General features: G+C 32.7%; 1 protein-coding gene across 1 annotated transcript in view; it reads left to right on the top strand.

Moving 5' to 3' along the window:
• LOC123666563 (tyrosine-protein phosphatase CDC14 homolog) overlaps positions 1–27,577 on the top strand; it is a 38,904-nt gene that overhangs the window by 3,652 nt on the left and 7,675 nt on the right. The window contains exons 3-4 of the mRNA XM_045600671.1: positions 22,015–22,274; positions 26,211–26,417. Coding sequence (XP_045456627.1) covers positions 22,015–22,274; positions 26,211–26,417 — 467 coding nt within the window. The remainder of the gene's footprint in view (positions 1–22,014; positions 22,275–26,210; positions 26,418–27,577) is intronic.

Consider the following 27,577-nt stretch of genomic DNA (forward strand, 5'->3'; position numbering starts at 1 on the left):
CAGAATCATTCTGTAAAGTAGGAGCTTATTGTCGATAGGAAGTTTCGAGTTTCGTGCCATCAGCCAGTAAATATTTCTGAACCGTATGGTTAGCTCGTCTCTTTTTGCTTTGATATGTTTTTTCCAGGTCAGTCTTTTGTCCAGGTGCATACCGAGGTATCGGACTGTGTCGCATTATGATAGGGTGACATCGCACATTTTTACCGTTTCGCAGTTTCCCTTCCTGAGCGTAAATGTTACGTGCACGGATTTTGTGGCACTGGCCTTTTTTCGCCATTTCTGGAGCCATTCAGTCACTTTGTCGAGGTTATGCTGCAAAATAGCAGAGGCGACAGTTGGGTCTCTGCTGCTTGCAAGTAGCGCAAAGTCGTCGGCAAATGTAGCCGTGATAACCACTTGACCCGCACATAACAAACATTTGTATTGCCCATACAGATGTTTGCCGTGGTCTGGGTGTTTGTGCAGTCCTTGTGGGATTCTCCACCATGCTTCAGAGAGCACGTTAAGCCGTCAGTCCAGGTTGTTATCATGTACACCTGATAGCGATCATTACGCATAGTACATTGCATATATATCAGCCAACCCGCATTGGAGCAGCATGGTGGATTAAGGTCTGATCCTACTCCTACATGGGGAAAAGACGCTTATGCCCAGCAGTGCGATATTACAGGCTGAAATGCTAGTCTATACAGTTCTTATATGGGACAATAGTGTCAATTGCAATTTTATTCTCTTGAACTTTAATGTATGGCAATTTTTTGTCAGTTTTAGTTTTGACTCGAAGTTACTCGTGGCCTTTTTATTACATCAAACAATTTATACTGCTTGTCCACATGCATTTTGTAGTAGACCAGTTTTCCACTTACGGTTTTGCCAGCGTGTTATAGTGGTGAAAGAACTTTTCCAGTATTTTTCGAGCTTCCCCATTATAGTATAGATTTCAGATAAGCAGTCCTTAGGCAGCCACGAAATTGTATTACATTTTCTATAACTGTTTTGCTTCTCATAATTGTTCAGTGATTTTAGATTGCCCTATAATTTCCTACTATAAAGGCTATATTTGTTAAATCAGTCTGGTGTAAGGCACTCTTTTATTTCATTCAGTGCAACAATTATACTCCTTAGCTTTAAGAGCATTTTTTATATTGGAATAAACAAACTATTGTCACTAATTTTAAATTAATTAAGATGTACGATTGTACCATGTATGATAATATAACAGCTATGTAAGGATCTAATAATAATTATGTAAGGATAATCTATAAAGCCTGTTAAGCTTTAAAAATTTGAAAGAACTAAATATTACCTAAAAAGTACCTAACAGTCAGTAATAAGTAATGTGTACTGTTGAACTTGAAATTATTGACCTTATTTTTAAACCATTTAAGTATTATTTATGAACGATACAATGAAATTGTACTCTTTACTACATATGCATATATAAATACGAGTAGTATATATGTACGAGATATATAAACAATATATTTGGCGTCGTGGCACATAAGAACTTATGGACGCCTAAACATCAAAGGTCACGAATTTGATTCCCATTCGGGATGGATATTTGTATTTCGACAAATATTTGTTTCCAGTGAAACAAACAATTTACAAAATGAAGAAAGCTAAAAACTGAAACCCGACTACGATAAAAAAAATAAGTACGTTACGTTATGTCCTTTAGAGGGCGCAACATTTAATATAATGTGACACCATATAGCCTATAACCAGCGGACAATTTAGACGCTTCTAATGATACCTCATTTGTCTAAATATAACATGTAGTTTGGAAGATATGAGGGACCAGATACGTACCTGTTATCTGCCAAAGTAACCATGAGTTAAACTTCATATTTGACCATTGCTTCAACTTGTGCTGGGAGCATGCGCTGAGAAACTTTCAGCTTTTATAAAATGATGAAGATCTGGCCCTCACGGGCTCTTAGGTTAATATTTCTGCAATATTTGACGTCGTCGTTTAACGTTAACGCAAAATGTCAAATCGAAATTTCACAAGCAAAGGTGCTTTGCTAGATTATGTGGCTCTATTAACTGCGTCTCGCAATTTTGCCTATGTGACTCTATCACATGGTAATATCGTAATAAAAGTAGCCAATGCGTTAATATGGATCTTCAACTATCTTCGTACCGAGTTTCGTTAAAATACGTTTAGTAGTTTTCAAGTAGAAGAGTAACAAATAGCTATATAAATTTTCACATTTATTTATACCTAGCTTTGCCTCGCGATTCCACACGCGTAATTTGCGATCGCGTGGGAATGCCGGGATAAAAAAAAGCCTATGTATTATTTTGGATGTTCTGCTATCTACGTATTAAGTTTTATTACAATTAGTTTTTGCATGAAAAACATCCACCCATCCGTACTCAAAAACTTTGCCTATAATATTAGTAGAATTGGTAGCATTTCGGTTTTATTATATTGCAATAAAAGCATGTTTGATTAAAATAACAATAATAAACTAAACGTCATGTTAGCGCCGCTAGTTTCATTGTCAGACTATTTCCCCTTACTTTTCCGTAATTATCAGCACGCTGGGCTATTGTCATTCTCCCCTATATTGCAAACCTATTTCATGGCCCTTAAACGATGCCTCAAATAGCTGCTATGAATTATTATTACAATTTATGCCTAGGTATAGCTTCGTCAGTGAAAATAAAGGTTGTCAAAGTTAGTGCTTAAAAATGAGGCTAGTTCTAAGAACAAAGATCTTAAGACATCTTCATTGAAGTAATTTTATTATATACTAGATGTGCCCTACGGTTTCACACGCGTTAATTCGGAAAAAAATTGCCTATAGTCTTCCACGATAAATGGGCTATCTAACGCTGAAAAAATTTTTTAAATGGGATCAGTAGTTCCTGAGATTAGCGCGTACAAACAAACAAACTTTCCAGCTTTGTAATGTTAGTATAGATGTAACTAAATAATACGTGTTAGAGATCACACTCTATTTAAAAATAACTATTATGTCCTCTTAGGTTTTTGCTATTTTTATATATAAAACAGTATTGAAATCGGATTAGCGGCTTTATCCGGAAATTGTAACAAATAGACTAAACTTTGTATCACAATATGCAGTAAACCGTATGTTTAGTATTATACCGTGTGTTATTTCTATAACAATATGCTCATTTATGAATCCATAAATATCATTTTTCTAGGCGTAGTATGACATCAATACACACAGCTTATTACATCATGATCTTAGTGTTATGGATTTAGTGCAGGCGACCTTCACACTGCAATGTTAGTCCGCTGTGATTACTAGCACTACTGCCCTCGCAGAGTAAACTATCAACTAATAGTTCTATCAGACATGGAGTATGATATTATTATACTTCAATGTCAGATGATTTGCTTTCAAGTCACTTATAAAATTTAAGCTTAAGTGCTTCTGCGTAAAAAAAATATTAAATTATTAGACTAAGATTTAATATAAAATATAGTTTGATTTTTCCCCACTTGTCCTTAACAGCTCTATGTTTTTATATTCTATTAGCTGTGCCCGCGACTTCGTCCGCGTGGAATTTAATAAAAAAGTTATTGTTCAGTTTACAGAGCTATAAAATAAATAAATTTCTAATATAAAAGTAGCCTACTTTACTCCTTACTATATCAGCTATCTGCCAGTGAAAGTCCCATCAAAATCGGTCCAGCCGTTTCAGAGATTAGCCGGAACAAACAGTAAATCTACCGTAATATGTACCGTGGATACATCCATATGCATTTTGTAAAAAGCGATTATTTTAATATTACAAACAGACACTTCAATTTTATTTATTTGTATATATCATCAAAACAGTCAAACATTTTAGAATGACTAAAGCAGCTTCCATATAGCTACTAGTCGTCAAGCTAGAAATAATTACCGATACTTTACAAAAACCATAAACTAGAGCCAAAAACTACAATAGGAATAAAGTAGATGGAAGCGTAGGATGGCCACTAGTTACGAATTTTAAGCGTTTTTAACCCGATTTCCTGTGTGTCTTTGTAGTAGTATTCTGGTTGAGTCGGAGTAAGACTTTACCATAGTAAATACGTAATAGTAATAACTTTCAGGATAGAAATTTATTTGTGTCAGCAATTGATGATTTCTAAGTCGTAAGATTATTTCGTTGTTCATTAAGCAAATAACAACGTATTTAATTTATTGAAGTAAATTTTCTTTACGCACGCTTGACTTGAGCTGTGAATGCGTGACGAGAACGTTACGAAAAGTGTGATCGGGCGAGGTGAACTGAATTTGAAAGGGAGATATAAGTTAGTGAAGATAGAAAGAGCGAGAGTTACGTTTTGTAAGTTTTACTTCAGTCGTGTGGTCTAAAGCACGCTTTTTTTATTATTGAGCGTGTATGCTACCTCAAATTGATTATTTTCCACTCGGCAGGATGTCCATATCTTCCAAACTACTGATATTTATGTTTGAAATTTATGTATGGTAAAGTTCAGGACATAAACTATCTTTCATATGTTTCGAAAACACGATTCCATAAAAAATTTTCGATACAAAAATATCGCAAAGTTACCTCTATTTTTGTATTAAAACCTTAATATCTCAGTAAATATAGAAGTTATTTACTTGAGATTAAGCATGGTAATTGAAATAAGTATGAAGAACATTTTATATGTTGCGTTTAAAAAAAAATAACTATTGGTAATGTTTGTGGGAAGAAAATGCATATAATTCGCGCGATGAACAACCGAGCGCTCTCAATTCTCATGTGTGTTTAGTACGGGTGAAATCTGAATTCGAGCTGAGGTAGTGTAGCCCCTTAACGAGTTTCGTTTGTCTCATCAAAACAAAAAGAATAAAAGAGTTAATTACAATAAGCAGAGGTGTAAGAATAACAGGGTAGAGAAATTTTCGTCAATGCTGTGATATACGATAGCCTAAAACTATGCTGTCGGCTACTTGTTACCGAAAATCTATCAACAAACCCGATGATATTGTTTATTTAAGCACGTTAACCTTCACACAAACTACTTTTACGTATGTTTTGCTTTTGTGCTTTAACCCGTTTTTACATTTCTAGGTACTAATACTATGAGTTGAATTGTGTTGTTGTGTTATTTTGTAACATTATACATAATATACATCTAATGTCGTAATTTTCTAACTTTAAAATACATACTTGAATCAATACTTACAGAAAAAAATTAATAATTTAATATATCTACTTGGTTGTCTATATGCAATAGTTGACAAAACTATCAGGCGAATTGTCTATTGCTATTGATTGACATGGACGGATGGAAGAACATGTAAATAAAATTAAGTTGGGATTTGTAAATTGTTTTTTTTTTGTACTAATAGACAATACCGCTTAACTTGTTCTTTAATTGTCATTTTTATTTCAATTTTAATACTTAATTGTATCTACTTAATGGAAAAAAATTATTTTACTGTCTTCTTTAGTATGTTAAAGATAATCGCAAAAGAGCAGGCTGGAAAATTCCTGGCCAGGCTATGTTATATTCAGCAACCGCCATTCAAACCAGGCTTCCGGTACTTCGGTATGCCATCGTATTCGCAATGAAACAGCGTTCATTTTGATGTAAGATTTATTTATTAAATATGCGGGTGAACGTAACTTGTATCAATATAAATTAATAAGTATACCTGTTTATACCTTTTTTTTTTTTTTTTTTTACGTGGGGAAAATCCATCATGGATACCCTCCAGCGCGGGGGCGCCAGAGGGTTATGTCAGACTCCTACTGACTAAAAACCACCACGTGTTAGCAGTCATCCGCCTGGGTGGGGCGAGAGGGGTCGCGCTAGCATTCGCCACCTCATACCTGTTTATACCTACAACAACCCAGTAGTTTGCTAGGAAAATATTAGACAAACCAACCCTTGCATTTTCTCAGACCTCATACTGTCGGTAGGTATTGAATTTATTCTATGAACTCGTAGGTGCATTTTTAAATAAAAAATATTATTCAATTTTGAATTAATATAGCCTGGTCTGGAATTTTTTGTCAACCCTTTCGCGATTATTTTCCTAAAATGAACATAAATACACAACAATAAATATAACATAAACTAAAATAGATATAAAATAATTTTAATCCAATAAGCAGATGGGTGAAGTTCGTCTCTAGTTCGGATCTCCTACTATAATTTAAATCAAAATCAAAAACAGCTTTATTCAAATAGTCCCTCAGACCACTTTCGAATCTTTATTTTACAAATTAAAACTTTTTTTTTTTTTTTTGTAAACGTAACCGATACCTTCCACCGATTCGGAATGTAGATTCTGCAGAGAAGAATCGGCAAGAAACTCCGCAGTTCCTCTTTTGAAAAATAATATATAAACTGTGTTTTAGTACAAAATTAGTAATGTAAAGACTTTAATAATAATTGAATTTGAATCTCAGTGATGAATTTTGTCGAGCTGTGTTAGCTTTAAATCTTGTTCAATCATTAGAACACCCCATCGTGTCAATCGGGCGCGATACCTGTTCACGGTAAATATTTGGATAGGTCGAGACATATTTGTGGTTCTCTGAATATTTAGCCGTTTCGTGGTAAGTTTTATTGTGAGATTATTTAGTATAGGTAGATAAGGCTGTACGGCCTTAAGTCCGCCTTTTGCGCAACGTGTTATCTTGATGTGTTGTTATGTTGTTTTTTTTTTTTTGGAGTTGTTTAATAAAGTTTAAATAAATAAATAAATAAATTATTTAGATGTTACGGCGTTGTTATGATTTCTATTTGTATATTAGGTATATGGTTATATTATAAAGTAGGTCTAAGGTACTAATGAAGGCACATCTGTCATATGTATTTTTCGTAAAATTGATATAAGTAAATATAATTTTTACAAACCCCAAAAATTAAAATTAGTATAAAAATTATATTTTCCTTGGTCATGTCTGAACGACTGACGACTTTACAGATTCAGTTTAACTTTTTTTTTCTAATAGTTTCTAGAAAGTTTTTAATTTACGAAATATTGAGACATTTATGCTGAAAAACGAAAAATTCAAGATTTAACTATTATTTAAATAGCATTCATTTGACAGTTCGCAAATTAGAACTCTGTCGTGTCAGCAATAATAAATTAACAAATACGAACTGACAATATGCAAACGGTTGGCTTCGCTAATAAAGCGATCTCTTCCAGGCAATCAAAAAAATAATGTAAACAATGTTTACGTAAAACTCTTGTTTTAGTTTGTATTAAGAATAACACTAGTCAGGTTTCTTATACGATTGATCGCATTACAGGAATCACTGTGAATCCGATTGTCATAAAGATATCTTTAATTCTTAAACTACAGTTTTGTAAGTTCAAAATATCTTGTCTTACAGTATAATGAAACCACTTTTTCGGATTTTATCGCTGTTCATGAGATGCCCGACGTTTCGGATACTTTACAGCAACTATGGTCTCGGAAGGACTGTCTGTTGTCTTACAGACTTCGTTTATGTACCTACTTGTTATTTGATTTGATCTCTTCGTAAAATAAGAGGGAATATTATTACATTGCTTTAAAATACTCGTACTCCAGTTGATCGTTTAATCTTTACTGTCTTTGGGCTTAACATACCTAGGGAAGAACGAAAAATTAGCTTATGTAATTTTGTTGTAATTTATTTATTTTTAATTTTAGTTAGCGAATTTTAAAATTAGTTCGACAGATCCGAAATTTGTTTTTTTATTTTTATTTTATATTAGCATAGATTCAAATAATTGAAATGTATATAATTCTTCTTAACATGAAGTACCTACACTGCCATTAAACATATTTTATGAACGACACCAATGCAATAAATATGACCATTTGTTTATTTCATACCCTAGCGAATGACGTAAACGTCGCCCACCGATTGTGAGACAAATGAGATAAGATCGCCTTTTGAAACAAACATGGAAACAGATGTTACTTTCGCCAGAATAATTTCGCCCAACAAATATGCAAATACTGTTTAAAATTAAAATTTCAAAATCGGGTTTTTAGTATTGATTTGAAATTACACATGGTTATTGAAAAACTCTGCGTAAGTCGTTTTTGCCGATTTTGAAATATTGGTACCATTCCCTAGAAAATAGTAAGACTCATTGTATAAGGTGTCGTCTAAGGTAAAGTCCGAAAGAGTAAACAATCAATATAACTATATCATGTAAAATTATACAGTTCTTTTGCTTTATAGAAATGGCCTGCCCACTGCCACTTCAACTAGCTAATTCTGTGGGCTATGTCGGTTACTTCCGTTCTCTCGCGGTTGATCTCATTTCTAATCCTATCATTAAAAATATTACGATAATTTAAATAACCAGATATTAAATTATTTCTTAGTTATTTTTTAATTAATGCTAATTTAAATTTTATTTTCTTTTTTATTTTTATTTCTTTATATAGAATAATTAGAATACTTATATACAAGTATCATCCAAAATTGTTGTGAATAATAATAAATCAATCTAAAAAGTATTCAGCTTGTTTAATTAAAAAGTGATAAATTTGACAAGCATAAAATTCAAAAAAAAAATGTCCTAGTTTTATAGTTCGAGTATGAAAATACAGCGAGGGGTAAAGGTGAGTCAAACTGCGGGTTAACCCATAAAGCGTGTTTCCCCAGGGAAAGAAAGTTTAACCATTCGTTAACGATAACTTTCCTTTGATAAAATGTTCTTGATAAATTTCCTTTGAAAACTAAGTTATTTGCTACGACTTTTATTAGTTTGGTATTTTGTTTCGATGGGTTTTGTATTGTTTAGGGGTAGAAGTTACATTATAGATCAAATATTAAGGAAGGTGGGTAGGCGTTAGGTTTTTTTAATACTTATATCTTATGTTTTAATGAAGAGGTTTAGAAAAGAATAGTTGTGTGTGGTAGTTAGGTAACATTTGAGTTCTAAACAGTATTTGTGAAACTGTATATTGACATAAAATGATTGTTCAAAGTTACGAAAAATAAAATAATTCGCTCGTAATTTACAGACAAATGGGAGCAAATGTTATTTTACTTCATAGTTTTTTATATTAAGAAAATATGATTCTAATAAGTGTTACCGCAAAATCGTTTCCATCACAAAGATATGAAGAAGATTTGACCTAGCTGTGTAGGCTAAATCTTTTTGTCTTTGTTTTTGCACATTTCCTCCAACACAGCATTGTTAGTCTTAAATATTTGAAACGCTTGCGTTTCAGAGTTCAACAAAACTAAAATTATTAATTTTGCAAATCCCGGAAACTTCAAGTAGGACTAGCAAGCGACCGAGTTTGTAAACGAAGTCTCATTTAATAATAAAGTTTTCGACTACTTCTTCTTCTTCTTCTTCGGGGTTAATGGCTTTCAAAAGTTTTCGACTATATTGTAATATTTTGATGTTAATTAAATTTCAAAATATTCTTTATTTAATGAGGCCGTTTTCTAAGCGTTTGCACACTGAATCGTGCTCTTTACGAATTTTCTTTTATAATATATATTATAAAGTAATTTTTTGTAAATGAAAATATCAGGGAAATAATAAGAAATGTTTTTTTGGACATGAGTATTTTATTTAAATATAGGTTTATTCAATGAAAAATTATACCATTTTTAGAGCAATAAATTAAAACCCACTTTAAAATAGTATTTATTTTTTCGGCCTTCTGTAAAAAAACACTATTGCAAGTTAAACTCAAAGCAAAAAATCGCAAAACTGTTTTTTAGGCTTTCAAATTAATATGAAGCTAATGGCTTCTCGTCAAATGAAAGTGTAAACTCAAAGTACTAAAAAGCAGCGTCAAAATCTATCAATCATTCTTAAAGCCTGTCATCCTTCATTTTAAACACGCTATCAATGATAGGTATTATAGAATATAACATTTTATTCTTTATCATTTTCTATTTTAACGTTTCATTGAACGCCGTAATACATATGCTCGCTTGCGAATCTGCTGAAACGAGCTTAACTTTCGTGATAAGCATTTCATATAATGATGACCTAACATTATACCAAGTAAATCATTTTTTCTATATGGAATAGAAATTTCAATATATTTGGGTTGGTGACATGTGATACATGTAAAGCTTCGCAAAATATTGGAAGTCAAAACCTAACAAAATAATGAAATTTAATATCAATTTGCTTCAATTAAATAATATAAAAAGCTAAATAAATGTCTAATTCGTTCGACTACAAAACTAACCAAGAAAGTTTGACAAATAAATATCTCTTATAATCAATTGTCAACCGAAGCTGAAGTTGACTTTCAAGTGCTGCTCTTACTAACTTCATTTGAGGGTTGTCTTGAATTGTCTTCGCTTTGTTCTAATAAGTACGCCCCGCAGTTTAGAAACACAACCCGGCGTTACAGTCTGACAGACTCGAGTCCGTGGAAATATCGAAAAAAGTAATCTATGTATTAATATGAGTACCTAACTCATATTGTAAAATTCGCAAATATTTTTTCATTAAAGATGAAAGAGCACATTTGGAACGAAGTTCCTTACGGCAGGCTTGACATTTGGCTGGGTGACCGAACTGAAAAAAATGTGATACTAAAACCGTAAGAAAAATATATAACGGAAGTGACGTAATATCAGTCACACGAATGTATAATATGACGTTCGTAAAACTAAAATATTACTAGTAAACTTTTTTAAATTATTTATGTAATTCTATACTGTCGACAAAAATAAATAAAGACATGTTTTTTTTTTATTTCACTTAATAGTTTGAATTATTATTACTATTATTTTTTTTTGTTTGATTTATTTTATTTTAAGGTATTTGTCATTTTCTAAAGTACTAAATTTCTTAAATACTTTTATGTACTTAATTAAAAACCTATCAACAAAATTTAAGAAAAAAATCAAGAACTACAAATATATATAAAATTCAACATATTTTTTTTTTCAAATTGTGTTGCTTCTATACTATCCGAAGGAACTTCGTTCCTACCTGGTGTCCCATGACACCATATAATTTGTATAGATTTAAATTTCGATCAAAACCGAATTGATTACCTATATGAAATTAACCGGAAACATCTGCATCGAGTACGTCCCTCGTGTTTTTTCACGTAGATTTTAAAGTGCTTTACCAATTTCAAAAATGATCTTGCCTACATTTCTACATTGAAGACAAAAAATTCCTAAATTGAACCTACTGAAGATATGTTCATAAAAATTCATAGAATAGGATTCAAAATTAAAATTTGACTTAAATAGTATTTTAGTAAGCAACTGCAGTATGTATGATATTTGTATGAAAATTAATTTGCTGCCAGAGAATCTGTTAGTCGACAGCTGTTGGCAAAAGACTTTTTATTGTTATATGTGATCACGACTTTGATAACTTTCACGTTTATAATAATTATTTATTAATCATAACGCAGCAACGCGCAAAGCATAACGAAACAAAACTCAAGTAAATATTCCCATATCAAAAGCTACATACCTATGTGTAGTTAAATTTAGACTTATTGACAGTCACAATATAAAGTTTTATTTTTATTTACCATAATTTGCGGCTTATATAATTATGTACCATTTGGTTTCTCGAATGATGTTGTATCGAATTTAACTCGGGAAATCTGCTTATAATAGAAGAAAGCTTAGTAATCTAATTAAAACTAGGTGCTAGACTTTTGTGTGCTATTATTATGCAACGATAAGCTTTTTTTTTTCTTTTTTTTTGTTTACCTATTGAGTTGTTTTCAAACAATCTTTTGCGTAACAAAATAAATTTTCAAGGTCAACACTATAAAACATCACAAACATTACAATTCATACAGGTGAAGCACACACTTTAACAAGACGTGTGTGAGAAAGAAGCGGATCGTCTAAAGTTTTTATAAAGTAAATTGTGACAAACAGTGGGGACATTTTAATGTTCTGTTGCTTTATCATTTGTCGTTGCTTTTGTGTAACACTAATCACTTCGCTTAGCCACTGTTTGAAAGAATTAATTCAAGTGATCAATTTGAAGAAGCCATTCTCAATAATAATTATTTAGTTTGTTAAGGACGCGGCTTAGCTAAGTCACCGCGATGAGTCACTATTTTCTTAACGCCCATAGCTATATCAATGTTTCAGGGAGTAATCACTCAGTAGTGTTACGTAACGTTTAAAAAACCTTTTACTCATTGTGCTAAAGCTCTTAGCGTATTGTGATACTTAATGCCATCCAGCAAAATTGAATTATAAAATATTTACGACGACCTAAATTGGACAGATCTGTTTAAAACCTCATTTTGAGGATTATAGTAACCTATTAGAAGGACCTCTTGTTGGGTTCCTTTCTCAATACAAAAAGAATGTCTTTCGCTGATCCTCGCGGGCACAGCTAGTTATTTAATAAATTTACCACATCACCACATATAACGTTTACCCGTTACCACCGCACCACAAAGAACGTCAAGGAAATGGCTTTCATTTTCCTTTAGTTATCTTTTACCTACATCACAATAAGATTACTTTTCTAAGGTTAAAAAGTTCCGTTATTACTTGAAGTCGTTTTAAATTGCACCCAACGGATGAATGTCGTAGTAAAATTACGTTTCAAGGGCTATCGGTTTAAGCTTTGGCCGTGAGCGCGTGCAAAAATAGCCATAATTTCCTATCCAACATAACACATGCAACTGAGGTGCGGTGCGAGTGTCGGCGGCCTTCAAGTTACGTAATTCATGCGATATGTCCCAAGGACGGAGCGGAATATATTAACATAAGCATGTTAAAGTTGACGGTATGCGGAAGTGTATCTTTTTGAATGTTTTCTCATTTGCATTTATGTTTCGAAATAACATGTTTAATGGCTGTAACATCTGCGCACGCGACGCATTTTAAACATGGTTATATGGTCATCATTTACAAGTATTTTTGGCTTAAGTTTATATTTTGGACGATCCAAGATAATACTGTCTACTAACATAATACTGTCTAGTTTTATTAAATATCTAATGACACGCACGGTGTTATCTGCTTGTTGTTTATATTTTTTAACCCTTGTCGTTTAGTGAAGGAATATATTATGGCCTACTCCATTTCTATTAAGAATACTTTTGATCGGTATTATGCTTTGAAATTGGTTATTCTAATCACAGACCTAAAAATTATTTTTAGTAATATATTAAAGAGATTATGGAACTCTGTTCCACAAACAGATGGACGAAGTAAAAGTGAATCAAACCATTCTTATTTTTAATGAAAAAGTCACGAACGTAGTATGCAGAAAAACATTGACAGTATCAAAGTGGCCGCAAACAAAATGTGTGTTTAAAAATAAAAGGAAAAGTAGGAAAAAACTGATGATGCCAGCATTTTCATTGACCTCTTCTGATTGGCATGTTAGTATCTGATTCTCACCTACCGTAGGCGTTGATACACTACCAATAATTCACACCAATGTGTTATGAATTTTTTATAAGATCTAACTACCAAATTAATCGTGGAATTATTCTACGTAATAGTAAAATATGTAAAAAAACCTTCAATTTATTTTCTTCGTGGCTATCCAGATAACCTCGACTTAATATTTTCAATACACTTTTCTTGGCCATAACAATTCCTAACAAAAAAAAAAAGCGAAAAGCACGCTTAGCGTTTCTACTAATTAATTACCTTCTGCGTGTGGCTTCCACTGCGTAGATTCGAAAACCTTGAAATTCGTTAAAAGGAGAATGCCCACCGCAGTATGGACTTTAGTTTCGCTTTGAAAAATTTTGTGCCATGATGATATTTACCACATTTTGTAGGTTCCTTAGTGTAAATTTAATTAAAAAAAACGCTGTTTCTCTAGCTCGACGGGTTTAATGAAAAAAAGTCACAACAAAAGTGGTTTTCTTATCCTTCATTCATTTTGTATTTTTATTTACATTTGAAGTTTTAACTATCTGTAAATGTTTGAATATGATCTGAATGCAAGTAAGTTAATGCTTCAGTTTGCATATACTCTAGATTATTGAAGATATTTGACACAACAAAGATATTGACTTTCCCTTATACACAGGTTGTTAACTTATGCACAGGTTGTTTTAGAATTTGTGTTTTTAATCATTTAACTATGACCCAAGAAACCTACAAAAATATTTCAGATAAGACAGTGAGGCAATAAATAAAAAACAACTTGTGTATACAAAATCATTTTTTTAATAAGTAAATACTACATTGTGCTATTCTTTGTAAGATAACTGACTTTGTTTTGAAATATAATTCTATAATAATAATTGGTATGAGGGGTATTTATTTGACACCTAGCAAACAGTCTTACAATCGTTTTGTAGATTAAACAATCAACAATTGGGATTGTGTTGTGTAAAACAAACAAATACTTTCATTTTGAAATATTTTAACAATTTAACTTATTCATTTTCAAATGAGAATTCATTAAATATGTCATCTAAAAACTGGGCCGGAGCAGTAACATCATTATATCTGCCCCACCCCAGGTACCACACCACACACATAACATGGGCACAACAACCTACAGTTCTGTTGCCCACAAGACAGCTGCAGCAATAACCTGATATAGCTTCGACACTATTGGCAACATTTTCATCTTTACTTATCAACAAATATGCATAATAAGTTCTGCCACCAATATGTCGAGACTTTATTCTCCCTCTCAGTAAGAAATGATTTGTGCCCAGAATAAGAGGAATATCTTCTTCAATTTCGTTATTAATTTCTATTGTGTAAGTGCCGTTTGTTCGTACGTGCTCACCGTAATATGAAGAAGCTTGTTTGAGCTGGTATGTCCCTAATGCAAATCTTTTCAAATCAGTTATGCTAAGTCTTGGGAACTGATCTAAATGTGGGTGGTGAGCATCAATGCTTACAAACGTAGCTCTTCGCCTATTATAATTTTCAATTCTTACAGTATTAGCAAGAAAATTATCTATATGTAACCTACGTACCGCAATTGCCAAATATTCTGCTGCTTCTGGTATGTCTTCAATAAGTGGGTGCAATTTATTTGTTAAGGCACAGCCGTTCCGAAAATCGATCATTAAATGCTTAGCAGCTTTATTAAAAAACTCTTGGCGAAACAGTTTGAAGTCGCGTTTGAGACGACCATTGACCACTTCAACCACCCACCTACACATTGTTACATATCTCGACTTATTTGCTTGTTGTGTTGAAGTTGATGCTCGCCTTCTGATAAAGACTCAGGCATATGAGCTTGATAGCCATATTCTATCAGTTCAGGTATTACATCCCTGAAACCTCTATCTAAAATAAAAATATCCCCCTCTCTAAAATATCTTCTCATTTCACCATTACTATTTCTAAATTCATTACTCATAATGGTAGCATCATTCACTGTCGCTCTATATGGACCTAAACAATCAAGGATATGGCCATCACAACAAACTATCATGAACGGCTTCACCAAATTAAGATGTTTATGTAAGCTGAAGGACTCTTTTTGAAATAAATAGTTGCTACTGCTTTGTACGTACACATATGTAGCATCACATATTACAATAGCGGGTCTCATTTCTGAAGAAGGATTAGGATTCCCAAACAGTCCTTCTGGAATTGTTTTATTCCTAGCTGCAACTTCTTCCACTGTCATGTGATTAAGGCCTAAATGTAAAGGAACCATCTGTTGGCTCATGCAGTTTCTTGCCTTATTCATATTTCTTTCTAATGTGCTTCGGAGCATTTCAAATAAAGAACTGAGTCTTTCATTGCTATCACCGGTACGCAATTTGGCCAAATAAATACTTAATGCCACACTTGCAGAAGGCACTTCATTGTGCAGACTAGGCATTTCTGCTAAAAGTTCATGGAACTGAGCAGCTGTAACTCCAAGCCAATACTGGCAGAGATTGGGTGGCATCATATTTATGTTATTGAAATCCAACGTTCTTAAATTAATTCTCTCCATCATATTCAGCATGTAATCCATCTGTGATGCAGTAAAATCCCTAATATTAGATTGTAACTGCTCCCAACAATCATTTTCTAAATGGTATCTGCATAAACGAGCAGAAGATGGAATGTATAATCTATAGCGACATAATAACATTTCCTTCACTCCAGTTGGTACCAATAAACGTTCAACATTTTCACATCCTGAAAATATACAATGTCTTGAGGTTGCTGCAACACGTGAATAAGTTTGTGATATTATTCTAGCAGTTTCTTGACGTTGTGGGACCGAAATATGTGGAAGTGGAGGCGTCACAGGCATATGTGGTGGTTCTCTGTTATCAGTTTCCTCATTGAAGGCTTCAATAGGTCTATTGGCATCTTGCCGCGTTTGTTTTTGAACATTTCTCCTAGCAGCAAGCCAGCATGCAGTACAAACTCTATTCAGATGAGAAACCTGAAATTAAAATATTTGTTAAGCAATATATTTATAAAAATTACTAGAACAACTAATATTTTCTAAAAATCTTATCTTAATATGTATGGGTATGCTTTGATAATCATAAAGAGTACATTTTTCACTAAACAAAGTTGTTTAAAAAGGGTGTGAAAAGATTATTATGGGGTCGGCAATGCGTCTGTGATGCCTCTGGTATTGCAAGTGTCCATAGGCTATGGTGACTACTTTCCATCAGGTGGGCTGTATGCTTGTTTATTGTTGTTGATATTAAGGAGACTGAATGTAAGTTTTAAAAAATCACATATAATCATAGTAAAAAAAATACACAAAAAATAATATGTACCAAATGAGGAAATGTCCAACTAATTATAACATTCCTTTCTGGGCAGTCTGGATGAACAAGATGAGTGCGGGCCCGCAGAATAGATATACCACAAGCAAAGCACACATTTCTATGTCCAGACATGGGCGATTGGGCTGGTACACCATCGGGTACTTGTTGTAGCATTCCAAAGCACTCCAAGCATATTCTATTATCAGAAGAAACCTACAAAGAAATTAATATTCTTAATACTTAGTTTATTTTTAGCTACTAAGCTTATTACATATAAATACCTACCTCACTGATATTAATTGGATGGATTGGAGCCCAGCATAATTATCAGTGTTTTTTACTATGTCCAAAATAAATACAGGACTAAGCATGCGCCATATTGTAATATAAAGGCTTTGTAAACTCCAATTAATAGTTTCAGTTCCCTCTTCTAATGAAATAGTTGCCTCAGTCATAAAGTCTACGAGTTTTTTAATAATTGCGAGGCTGAATAGGTTATAAAAATATGTTAATACTTTTAACTTACCGGCGTTGGTGATATCCAGACACGAAGAATATTCACCATAGGCTCTGTTGCATCTTCCACCATGCGCCAGCGCTGGTGTGCCAATCTCATAGAGCAATTGATACACCGGCGAGTAACATCCATTGTCGTAGATAGGTATAGGTTTGGTTCACAAACACACCGAAAGTAAAGAGTCTCTGTCTCAAATATATTTTCAATTTCTATAGTTCTAGGAGGAACACGAAGCTCAACTCGACAAAGAAAATAGAAAGAAAACAATAAAAAGCTCTGACACAATAACAAACGAACTTATTAGCACGAAAGTAGGTACGTCAGTAAAACGAAATAGTTACACATTTGACTTATTTGATATCTTTTAAGTGAATATCGCATTATTGCCAGTTGTAGATCGATTATCGATTAATCGATTATGATTGACAAAACACTAAAACAGGATACTTTCAGATAGATTAATCAAATAAACTCATATTATTATCAAATAAAAATTGATTTTCTTTATTATTTAACATGTTATTATGAACTGCCAATTCGATATTTTAATAAACTAAATATAAGTGTATCGATTATATTTTGGTGAGTCGATTCGCTCGTACGAAAATTGCAATACTGAGGATTCAAATGTCAATAACAAAAAATACTTGGGAATTGCGAGTAAAACGGAAATGAATAAATTACTGCTTAATATGTGGATTCTTATCCGTCGAAGTTATGGCTAAGTATTTTACAATGGGTAGTGAAAATTAAAAACTTAGTTTTTAATATTAATTTGGTTTAGGCACAACGACGTGGAAGGAGGAAACCACCTATGGGCATTCCCCTTTAATATCAAAAAATAAATCATAGTAACAATGACATTGAAATAATTTTTAAAGTCAGGATAACTATTAATAATACAAAGACATAATTATATCATATATGTATCAGCTTATAGTAGGTAGTGTATCCACTAACTCGCAATGCGGTTGATTAACCGACTATTCTACTGCAAGGAGAAGACCTAAGCCCAGCTGGTTGTTTTAGGCTGAATCAATTAATCAATGTCAGTCACTCACCAAAGCCTCTCCCCGTTCCTTATAGCCTAAAGGGACAGTGTGACACATCGAAGGGAATCCGAGCGTGATCATTGTAGAAAAATAATTAAGTTAATAATTTAGCGTTTTTCCCTCAAATAAAGCGTTGTTCCAGCATTTTAACTCAATCTAAAATAATGTTTAGTGTCAGATATTTCACGGTCACGTGAGGTCCTCTCAAAAGAGCATACGACTGCTTTTGTGCTTTTATGTCTTGTGTAAAAAATACCAATGTAGTTGAGTTATAGGTACCGCTCATAACTTGGACTCTACAATATAAAAGTCTATGCAGGTAAAGCACTAATCTCTGTCTCGAAGTAATTATAGCCACTTAAATGCAATCTACTTGAAGGCGGGGGCGAACTTGTTTTCTTATTGTGCGCCATCGTAATTAGCTATTAATTGGAGCTCAGTTGATTGATTACTTCGATAATTCGTTGAATCACAAAATCTATATTTACTTAACATATAATTTGGATCATCAGTTTTAACAAATTAAGCAATTATTAACTTCTAAATTGTGTATTAAGCGTATCATATTTTTTTTTTTTTTGTGAATTTATCTATTTTTTATCTTCTTACTATTTCTTCTTTTTTTTCAATACCTTGTCTCGATAATAACGAACGCAATAATTGTGTTTGCTCGCAAACGAAAAAAAACCGACTTCAATTACATCGACGAGTAGTACAACGTAGATCGACGAAAAAATAGTCAAGTAACTGCGCGTTATCAAAGATTACTCAAAAAGTAGTTATCAGATCTCAATAAAATTTATATGTGACCACATGACAAACATCAGCTTTCGATTATATTAAAAATTATTAAAATCGGTACACCCAGTAAAAAGTTATTGCGGATTTTCAAGAAGTTCCTTCAATTTCTCTGGGATCCCATCATCAGATCCTGGTTTCCTTATCATGGTACTAAACTAAGAATATCTTCTTTCCAACAAAAAAAGAATTATCAAAATCGGTACATCCAGTAGAAAGTTATGCGGTATAATACAACGTAGGTCGACGAAAAAAGCGTCAAGTAAAAACGCATTATTAGATATAACTCGAAAAGTAGTTGTTAGATCTCAAATAAATTTAAATGGGACCAATTGGCACACACTACCTTTCGATTAAAAGAAAATTTGTCGAAATCGCTCCACCCAGTCAAAAGTTCTGATGTAACATACATAAAAAAAAAAAAAAAAAAAAAAAAAAAAAAAAAAAAAAAAATACAATCGAATTGAGAACCTCCTCCTTTTTGGAAGTCGGTTAAAAAACAAACAATTCGTTGCAGTCGTTAGGAAGCTATGCGCGTTACAGGTACATTCGGCAATTCATTTATATATAAGAAACAGTTTAAATCCGCTTGTTCCATGTGCTACAAGTTTGATTTGAAAAATTATTTTTGTGATGAAATTTTTATATTCTATATAAGTAGAGCAGCAATCATAAACGCGCGTGAAACCTATTGCATGTTAAGTTTCAATTAAAAATATATATAAAAGTTTTTCATTATCATATATTAGCAGCGTCTGTAGTGTAACAGCAATTACGAGGCATTTCTAGGAACATAAGATTCGTGTGTATACTGGGGGTGTACTTGCTATATTAAAATTTTAAAATGTGTTTTAAAATCAATATCCGCAGAAAGTAAATTTGACAACAATATTTTCATAATTTATTCGTTTGTTTAACGTTTAAAATTACTTTTCGGATATTTGAAGGAAAAAGTAGATTTTGCTTTTTCTATAAAAATTATTATTACACTTTACAATCTTTTTCATGAGTTTTAATTACGCATATTTTATGAAAAAGTGTTTATTAGTTATTAAAGTTTAGACTTATAATAAATTTATTAATAAAAGAACGACGAATTCGTTTTAATTATAATGTTTAAAATACATAAAGTAATAAGTAAAATATTTTTAGCTAATTAGACGTTTTAATACTTACGTAAAAATTATGCTGTAATGTAATAGTAATTACCATATGGTATATTACTTTTAAAGAACGTTTATAGGAGATTTTATTTACTAGTTTTGTAAAAGTTTTCTTATACTACTGTTATAAGTCTTAAACCGTCTGTTTCTTTTCTTTGTATGGTTCGTACGTAATTATTTCCATACATACCCATCCCATTAAAATTCCAATTTTTAATTAATAAGTTACACATCAAGGAGCTAAAAAATATATTAAAATAGTCATAAATATAATCGCTCACAAATGAACAAGTTACACGTAAGTGAAGTTGCGAGATTTGTCTATTGTGAATGTTCTCTATGTGCCTGTCCAACGAGCTCTTTCTGCACTAATTACCAAACAAAACTTGACACAAATATTGTCTCATTATTGCATTATTCAAGGGGACAGAGTCATTTAATTACACAAAATGTGTATGCTGTATTTTAATTAACTACTTTCATTTAGATATTTTATGAGCTCGTAATGTCAGTTTCGGAGCCCAAATAAAAATCAGTTTCAATGAGCCAGTTAAGTAATTTATCTTTTTTCAGCATTCAGAAATATTCGAATCACTCTTTAACAATTCCAATAAATATTGGAAGTTATCCAGATAATATCGTACCATCTTTGTATCGACTTTTTAGTTATCTGATACCTACTAAATATCGGATAAATAATTACAATACAATACAATACAAATATACTTTATTGTACAACCAAATACAATACAAATAACATAAAAGAAAAAGAAACAAGCGAGAAATAATAATAATAACAAAAAAAAGAAATGTACAAAAGGCGGTCTTATCGCTAAAGAGCGATCTCTTCCAGACAACCTTTAGAAAAAGGACATGAATAAGAATAAATTATATGAATATAAAAACTTTATACGAATATATAATATTTGTAAAGCTATAAAGCTACGCTCATTATATACGTTTTTGACTCCAAAATTATATTTTGTGAAAAGAATTAGGTTACGTTTAGTAGTTGCGAAAGTATCGTATGTTGCCCTTATTTCTTCTAAAAGAAACAAGGCCAAAACTCTATTGAAAATTTGATAGTGTTTCGAATGAAAAAGTAATACTTCAGTGTTGCGTCCTGTAGGAACTACGATAACAGATATACGTCCCAGCAGCAGATCGAATCCAGATTGGCTCTGAATTCACTGCGTATTCAGGAATATACATAAAAAAATGTAATTTCTCAGAAAATACGAGATTATAATATCAAGTACGAGATTACTTATTTAACTTTCGTGTTAATAATAAACCTTTGATCCGCTACAAGTAAAACCCGAATAACGATAAGGCCCTGGATCCGTGATACGATAAATCCTTATATTTACCGATTTGATTTTCCCTTCTTTTCTATCAAAAATTCTTGCGAAAACTTATTACATACTTTATTATATACTTTAAGTAATACTTTAGCTATAGTGTTAATATATATAGATACTTACGAGTAATTACGTAAAACCTATCAAAAGTCAATCTTTTTGAATAGCGAAAATTCAATATCGCGAAGCGGAGCTGATATTAAGACCCAACAACCCACTCGCATGCGATGAAATCTATTTCTGGCAAACTTTTAAATTGTATTTAAAAGAACTCCTAATATTTCAAAAACATGATACCAGAACTCGTGCGTGATAACTACCTTTGTGAACTTAACCATTATTTCGTTTCATGTAAGACCTATTTGAATAATTAAATGACATTCAGACAAGCACTGGCAGCGTAAAAATTGGATTAGATAATGTTGGTCTAAATGTTACTTTGAGGATAAAAATATTTTGCATTTCTTAAACAATTATACTATTTCTTTTAGACAGGTTATACTTTGCAACCCTCAAAACGGGATACAAGCCGAAACCCACCAGAAACAGCAAGTACTTCCACATCGAGGATGACATCGTCTACGAAAGCTTTTACTTCGACTTCGGTCCCTACCACCTCTGCCATCTGTACCAATTCTGCAACCGCCTCAACGATGAATTGGATAATAATCCAAAGAAAAAAATTGTGTTTTACACTAGTAACAACGAGACGCTCAGACTCAACGCCGCTTACCTCATCGGAAGCTATCAGGTACGGACGAACGTTGTATAATTTGCTCGATGATCATTGCACGTTTATTCTCACGTGATCGCAATTGTGCTGAAACAGATATGCTGTTGCAAATGATTGAAATACAGAGTCGTTTTATGAAATTTATATCAATAAAATATTATAATCTGTATATGTCAATCCAACGGGAATAAAGTTGAGCTGATTTCATGCGGAAAAGCTTTAAGAAACAGCTTTATTGATGTAGATTAATTCTGTAAGTTCACTTCCCATTTATATATATTTATTTAACGCCAGCTTTAGTCTTAAATTTTACTATATTTTTAAATTTATACCAAAATTATATATACTACGCAGTATATCATTGTAAAAATACTTTTGATCTCTCACTAAAACGGAATACTACAATAATTACTTTTTTAAATATGTTCGTTACTATTCTTAAACCAATCTATAATTTTATTCTTATAAGGAATACATATTTTATGTAAAATATAATACAATAGCCCATGTGTCATACTAAACAAACTATAATTTTAAAAATACAACGAAGTACAAAGACGCACACTAGCGAAACATAATCTCATAAATCTAGTGTGCACCGGAAGGCTCTTTTATCGATAAGCTAAAACGTCGCCTTGGTTTACTGGTTTGGTTTAAAGTGCTTATATTTGTGAATCTTACAAAAGAGACATCTTATGGACTTTTGGCCATGGAAAATGCAATTTTCACAGCCTATACATTTCATTAGACGTAGGAGTACCCACGACATATCTTAAAGTACGTACAATTTCGAAAGGTGCTCAAAGCATTCTTGTGACCTACATTTTTTGATAATTTTATTATAGCCAAAAATGAAATAAAATATATTTACATGTAGTCTTGCACTGTCCTGGGCTTCATTATGCCTATAGAACAGTATAATTTTTGTAGTGTACTATTCTTAGTAATAAGGTATAACGGGTGTTGGATTTCACCGTCTATTTTTCAAAGTCGTTAATTCTATTACGAGTGTGTTTGAACACTGTTTCCGACCTTGCTAAGTATAAAAACGAAATATTAAAACTTGGTTTTCTCTAAGATTTTTTTTAAGCTATTTATTTAGATATTCTCCCTGATTGAAATTTTATTTCAGATTTAGTCTATACAAATAAATAAAATTGGAGTGTCTGTTTGTAATATTACAATAACCGCTTTTTACTAAATGCATGTGGATATACATCCATATCCATTTAACACGGTACATATACTAAAATAACATTTTTTTACAATTTTTGTCTCTCTGTCTGTCTGTTTGTTCCGACTTCTCTCTGAAACGGCTGGACCGATTTTGACGGGACACTGGTAGATAGCTGATAAACCAAAGAGTAACTTGGGCTACTTTTATTTTAGAAAATTATTTGTTTTATTGTGCTGTGTGGTTACGGCACTAAAGAATTTAGCCACCCCCTTTCTTCCCGTGGGTGTCGTAAGAGGCGACTAAGGGATAACAAGGTTCCACAACCACCTTGGAACTTAAGAAGCCGACCGATGGCGGGATAACCATCCAACTGCTGGCTTTGAAATACACAGGCCGAAGACGGGCAGCAGCGTCTTCGGTGCGACAAAGCCTGTACTGCGGTCACCAACCCGCCTGCCCAGCGTGGTGACTATGGGCAAAACACATGAGTTCACATTATTTTTGGCGTAAACTTGTGGAGGCCTATGTCCAGCAGTGGACTGTATAGGTTGTAATGATGATTATGATGATGATGATTTATTTTATGACTCTGCAAACTGAACAATAACTTTTTTGTTAAATTCCACGCGTACGAAGTCGCGGGCACAGCTAGTTTATAAATAAAACAAGAGATAAAACGAAATTAAAAACTTTTTGTTTAAATATTGCAACTTCTATGCTAGTACAGTTGCTTAATTGCAATGTCTAGTATTTTTTTTTTCTTCAATTTTTTAATTGAGCATTGCATCCAGCATCTTCATAGCGTCTTCGGTGCGACAAAGCCAGCCCTGCGGTCACCGACCCGCCTGCCCAGCGTGGTGACTATGGGCAAAACACATGAGTTCACGTTATTTTTGGCGTAAACTTGTGGAGGCCTATGTCCAGCAGTGGACTGTATAGGCTGTAATGATGATGATTGCATCCAAAAACTTTTACTAGAAACGATGTTGTTATGAATAAACTCTCAAAAGTAGAATTTTATTAATAATAATCTTTTCAATGTGTTTCCATTAAGATTAGCATGGATAATAATTAAAATTAATAATAAACATTATTACATTATTATTATTATTTATTATTATTTACAACATTACAATGGATACTTTGGAGAAACAGAATTGTAATCAAAACTCACTACCTACTATTTTATTAAATTAGTTCTTTACTTTTCAAAATTAATCATTTCTTAAGCAACTCTTTTTGATTGGGCATAGTTTGTGTGTTTGTTTTTTAATAAATTAATATCATAAATAGGAATTACCCAAAAATCTTATGAGGCAGTTTTATTTTTATCGAAATCGGCCTCAAAAGTGTTTGGAATAAAGTTTTCGCTATTTGACGGCCATCCACACCCACTTGAAAAATGTATTTGTCTATATTGTGCTGTATATTATTTTTATTTTTTATGATTATTTTAAAGATATTGTGTCATAAAATAAAAATTACCTAACGCCTTACAAGGCTTCAACCTCCAGAGTATCTACCCACTTTAGAAGTAGAAAAAGAAAAATTGTGATCTGGAAAAAGGCTATAAAAAGGTCCTATATTTAGCTTAGCTAGTTTTTGCCCGACGAAGAGTGTTTTTGTTCGGGTGTGAATTTTTATCCAAAGTTTAAAAAAAAAACGGAAATTCTTTGTCCAAACAAATTTAGTTAATTAAAGCTAAAAAATATCCATTTGTAATGGACATACTATTGAAACGAGAACTCCGCACATAGCTACTTTTTAAATTATTATTTTGGTACGTAGTTTCAAATCCTATTTCATCATAATTATAATAATGGACAGCCATCAACTAATGAACAATTATATCGAATTTAATTAATTAAAATTGGAGTGATGAAAAAAATAGTGATGAAATTTTCATTCTCAACTTTTTATGAAATTACGTAATTATTTTCCCTTCTATCAATTTCAATATCACTTAACATTGGCACAAATTAAAATGGCTCTAAAAAATAAAGTGTTATTATTTATTAAGGTTAGTTATCAAATTAAATGTATTTCGGCTCAAATCTTCTTATGTATCTGTTAATTATTCTGAATAAGTAAATAAATATCTACACGATACACACACGGTCGTCTGTTCCTAAAGTAAGCAACTTAATGCTTGTGTTATATGTAACAGCCGACTGGTATAGCTACATTTTATTTTTCGATAAGCATACTAATAATACATATATAAATAGGTAGGCTGGTAGGGCACAGCAGGAATTTCCTGTTCAAAATATAGAGCAGCCCGACCTTACAGAAGATCACAGCAAAATAATACTGTTTTCAAGCAGTATTGTGTTCCTGTTGGTGAGTAAGGTGACCAGAGCTCCTGGGGGGATTGGGGATTGGGTCGGCAACGCGCTTGCGATGTTTTTGGTGTTGCAGGTGTCTATAAGCTACGGTAATCGCTTACCATCAGGTGAGCCGTACGCTTGTTTGCAGACCTAGTGACATAAAAAAAATAATAATTATTATTTTATTTATTAATGCATAAAAAAACTTAAAACTAACATTACGGTGAAACCCAATGCGTTAGTTAAGATGATCACAAATTCTACCTCTATCTACACATTTTTGTATACAAATAACATTAAATTTAACAAATAATTTAATCAATTCAATAAAATCAGTAAAAAAAATTAATAATTTTAAGTCTAACTAATTAAATAATCACACAAAAAAAATCATAAAATTCATAAAAATAATACATTATAATTATAATAGACGTGGTTATTTTGCTCTAGATAATATACTTAGGCGGGTCCCCAGCAGCAGTTTACAAGCAGCTAACAGAAGGTTCGTGGTCGCTCCTGAGCTTCCGAGACGCGTCCGGCGGACCTCCTCTCTTTGACATATCCCTATTGGACGTGTTACATGGAATAAAAGTGGCCCATGACGCTAAGTTCTTTGATTTCGAACACTTCGATGCTGAGCAGTATTTGTTTTATGAGGTATGTTAGTTAAAAAGTGTAATATTTATCGTCTTTTAATCATAAAAAGTATTGTAGGCTACCTGGCATTTATTATTTGTTTATGTATATTATATTTATTTGTATTTCACATATATTAACTTTTATTATTTAATTTATAAAATATTATTTTTTATATATATTTAATAAACAAGCATATCCGCACGATACCCGTAGTATACGGCGTATTTGACATTACTTATTTCTCTCACAATTTTTAAATTCAAACTATTTTGTCATTTCTAAGAGAACGCTCTAGAAAGAGCACAGAGCGCATGATCGAGAATTTTGACAAGGGCTAGCGAGAAAAACGTAATTTGGTTTTGTAATAAATAAAATTGTGGATATCGGATATCTATATTGTTCGAGTGCTAAACTGTTAAATAAATATATTGTTTAACTCCTAAACTGGTGACCCCGCTTTTGAACGATGGATAATGAATATCAAGATGCGTGTAGCGGTACCGCGCCGACAGAAAAATCTATCGATAATGATATTGAAATTTTTAAAGTTGGCGCTAGACTCCCCCCGTTCTGCCCGGAGGAATCTGAGCTTTGGTTTGCGCAAGTAGAAGGGCAGTTCACAATTTCTAGGATCACAAGAGATGCTACAAAATTTTATTATGTAGTAGGCCAGCTTGACAACGAAATTTCCAGAGAGGTAAAGGATATTATTATTAGTCCACCACCTACTAACAAATTTTTAAAGCTGAAGACCGAGCTGATTAAGCGGCTAGCGTCATCTAAGGAAAAGAAAATTAAGCAGCTTTTGATGCACGAGGAGCTTGGAGACCGTAAGCCCTCTCAATTTTTGCGCCACTTGAAGAGCCTTGCTGGTGCCAATGTTCCTGATGACTTCCTACGGACCATTTGGGTTAGTCGTCTCTCGCACGGAATCCAGACAGTGCTCGCAGGCCAACCATCTTCAACCTGCATCGACGATCTGGCAGATTTAGCTGATCGTATCCACGAGTTAGCTACTCCGTCACCCATGGTGGCGTCTGCGAGCCAACCCCAAGCCAGTTCCAGCTCAGCCGTTGAAGCACTTGCAAGAGAAGTCGCCGAACTTCGGAGACAGTTCCAGCAACTAGCGTCGGAAAGAAGTAGATCCAGTACCAGACCCGCAAGATCATCTCAGCGCA

This window comes from Melitaea cinxia, chromosome 26 (genome assembly GCF_905220565.1).
Source record: "Melitaea cinxia chromosome 26, ilMelCinx1.1, whole genome shotgun sequence".
Classification (NCBI taxonomy): domain Eukaryota; kingdom Metazoa; phylum Arthropoda; class Insecta; order Lepidoptera; family Nymphalidae; genus Melitaea; species Melitaea cinxia.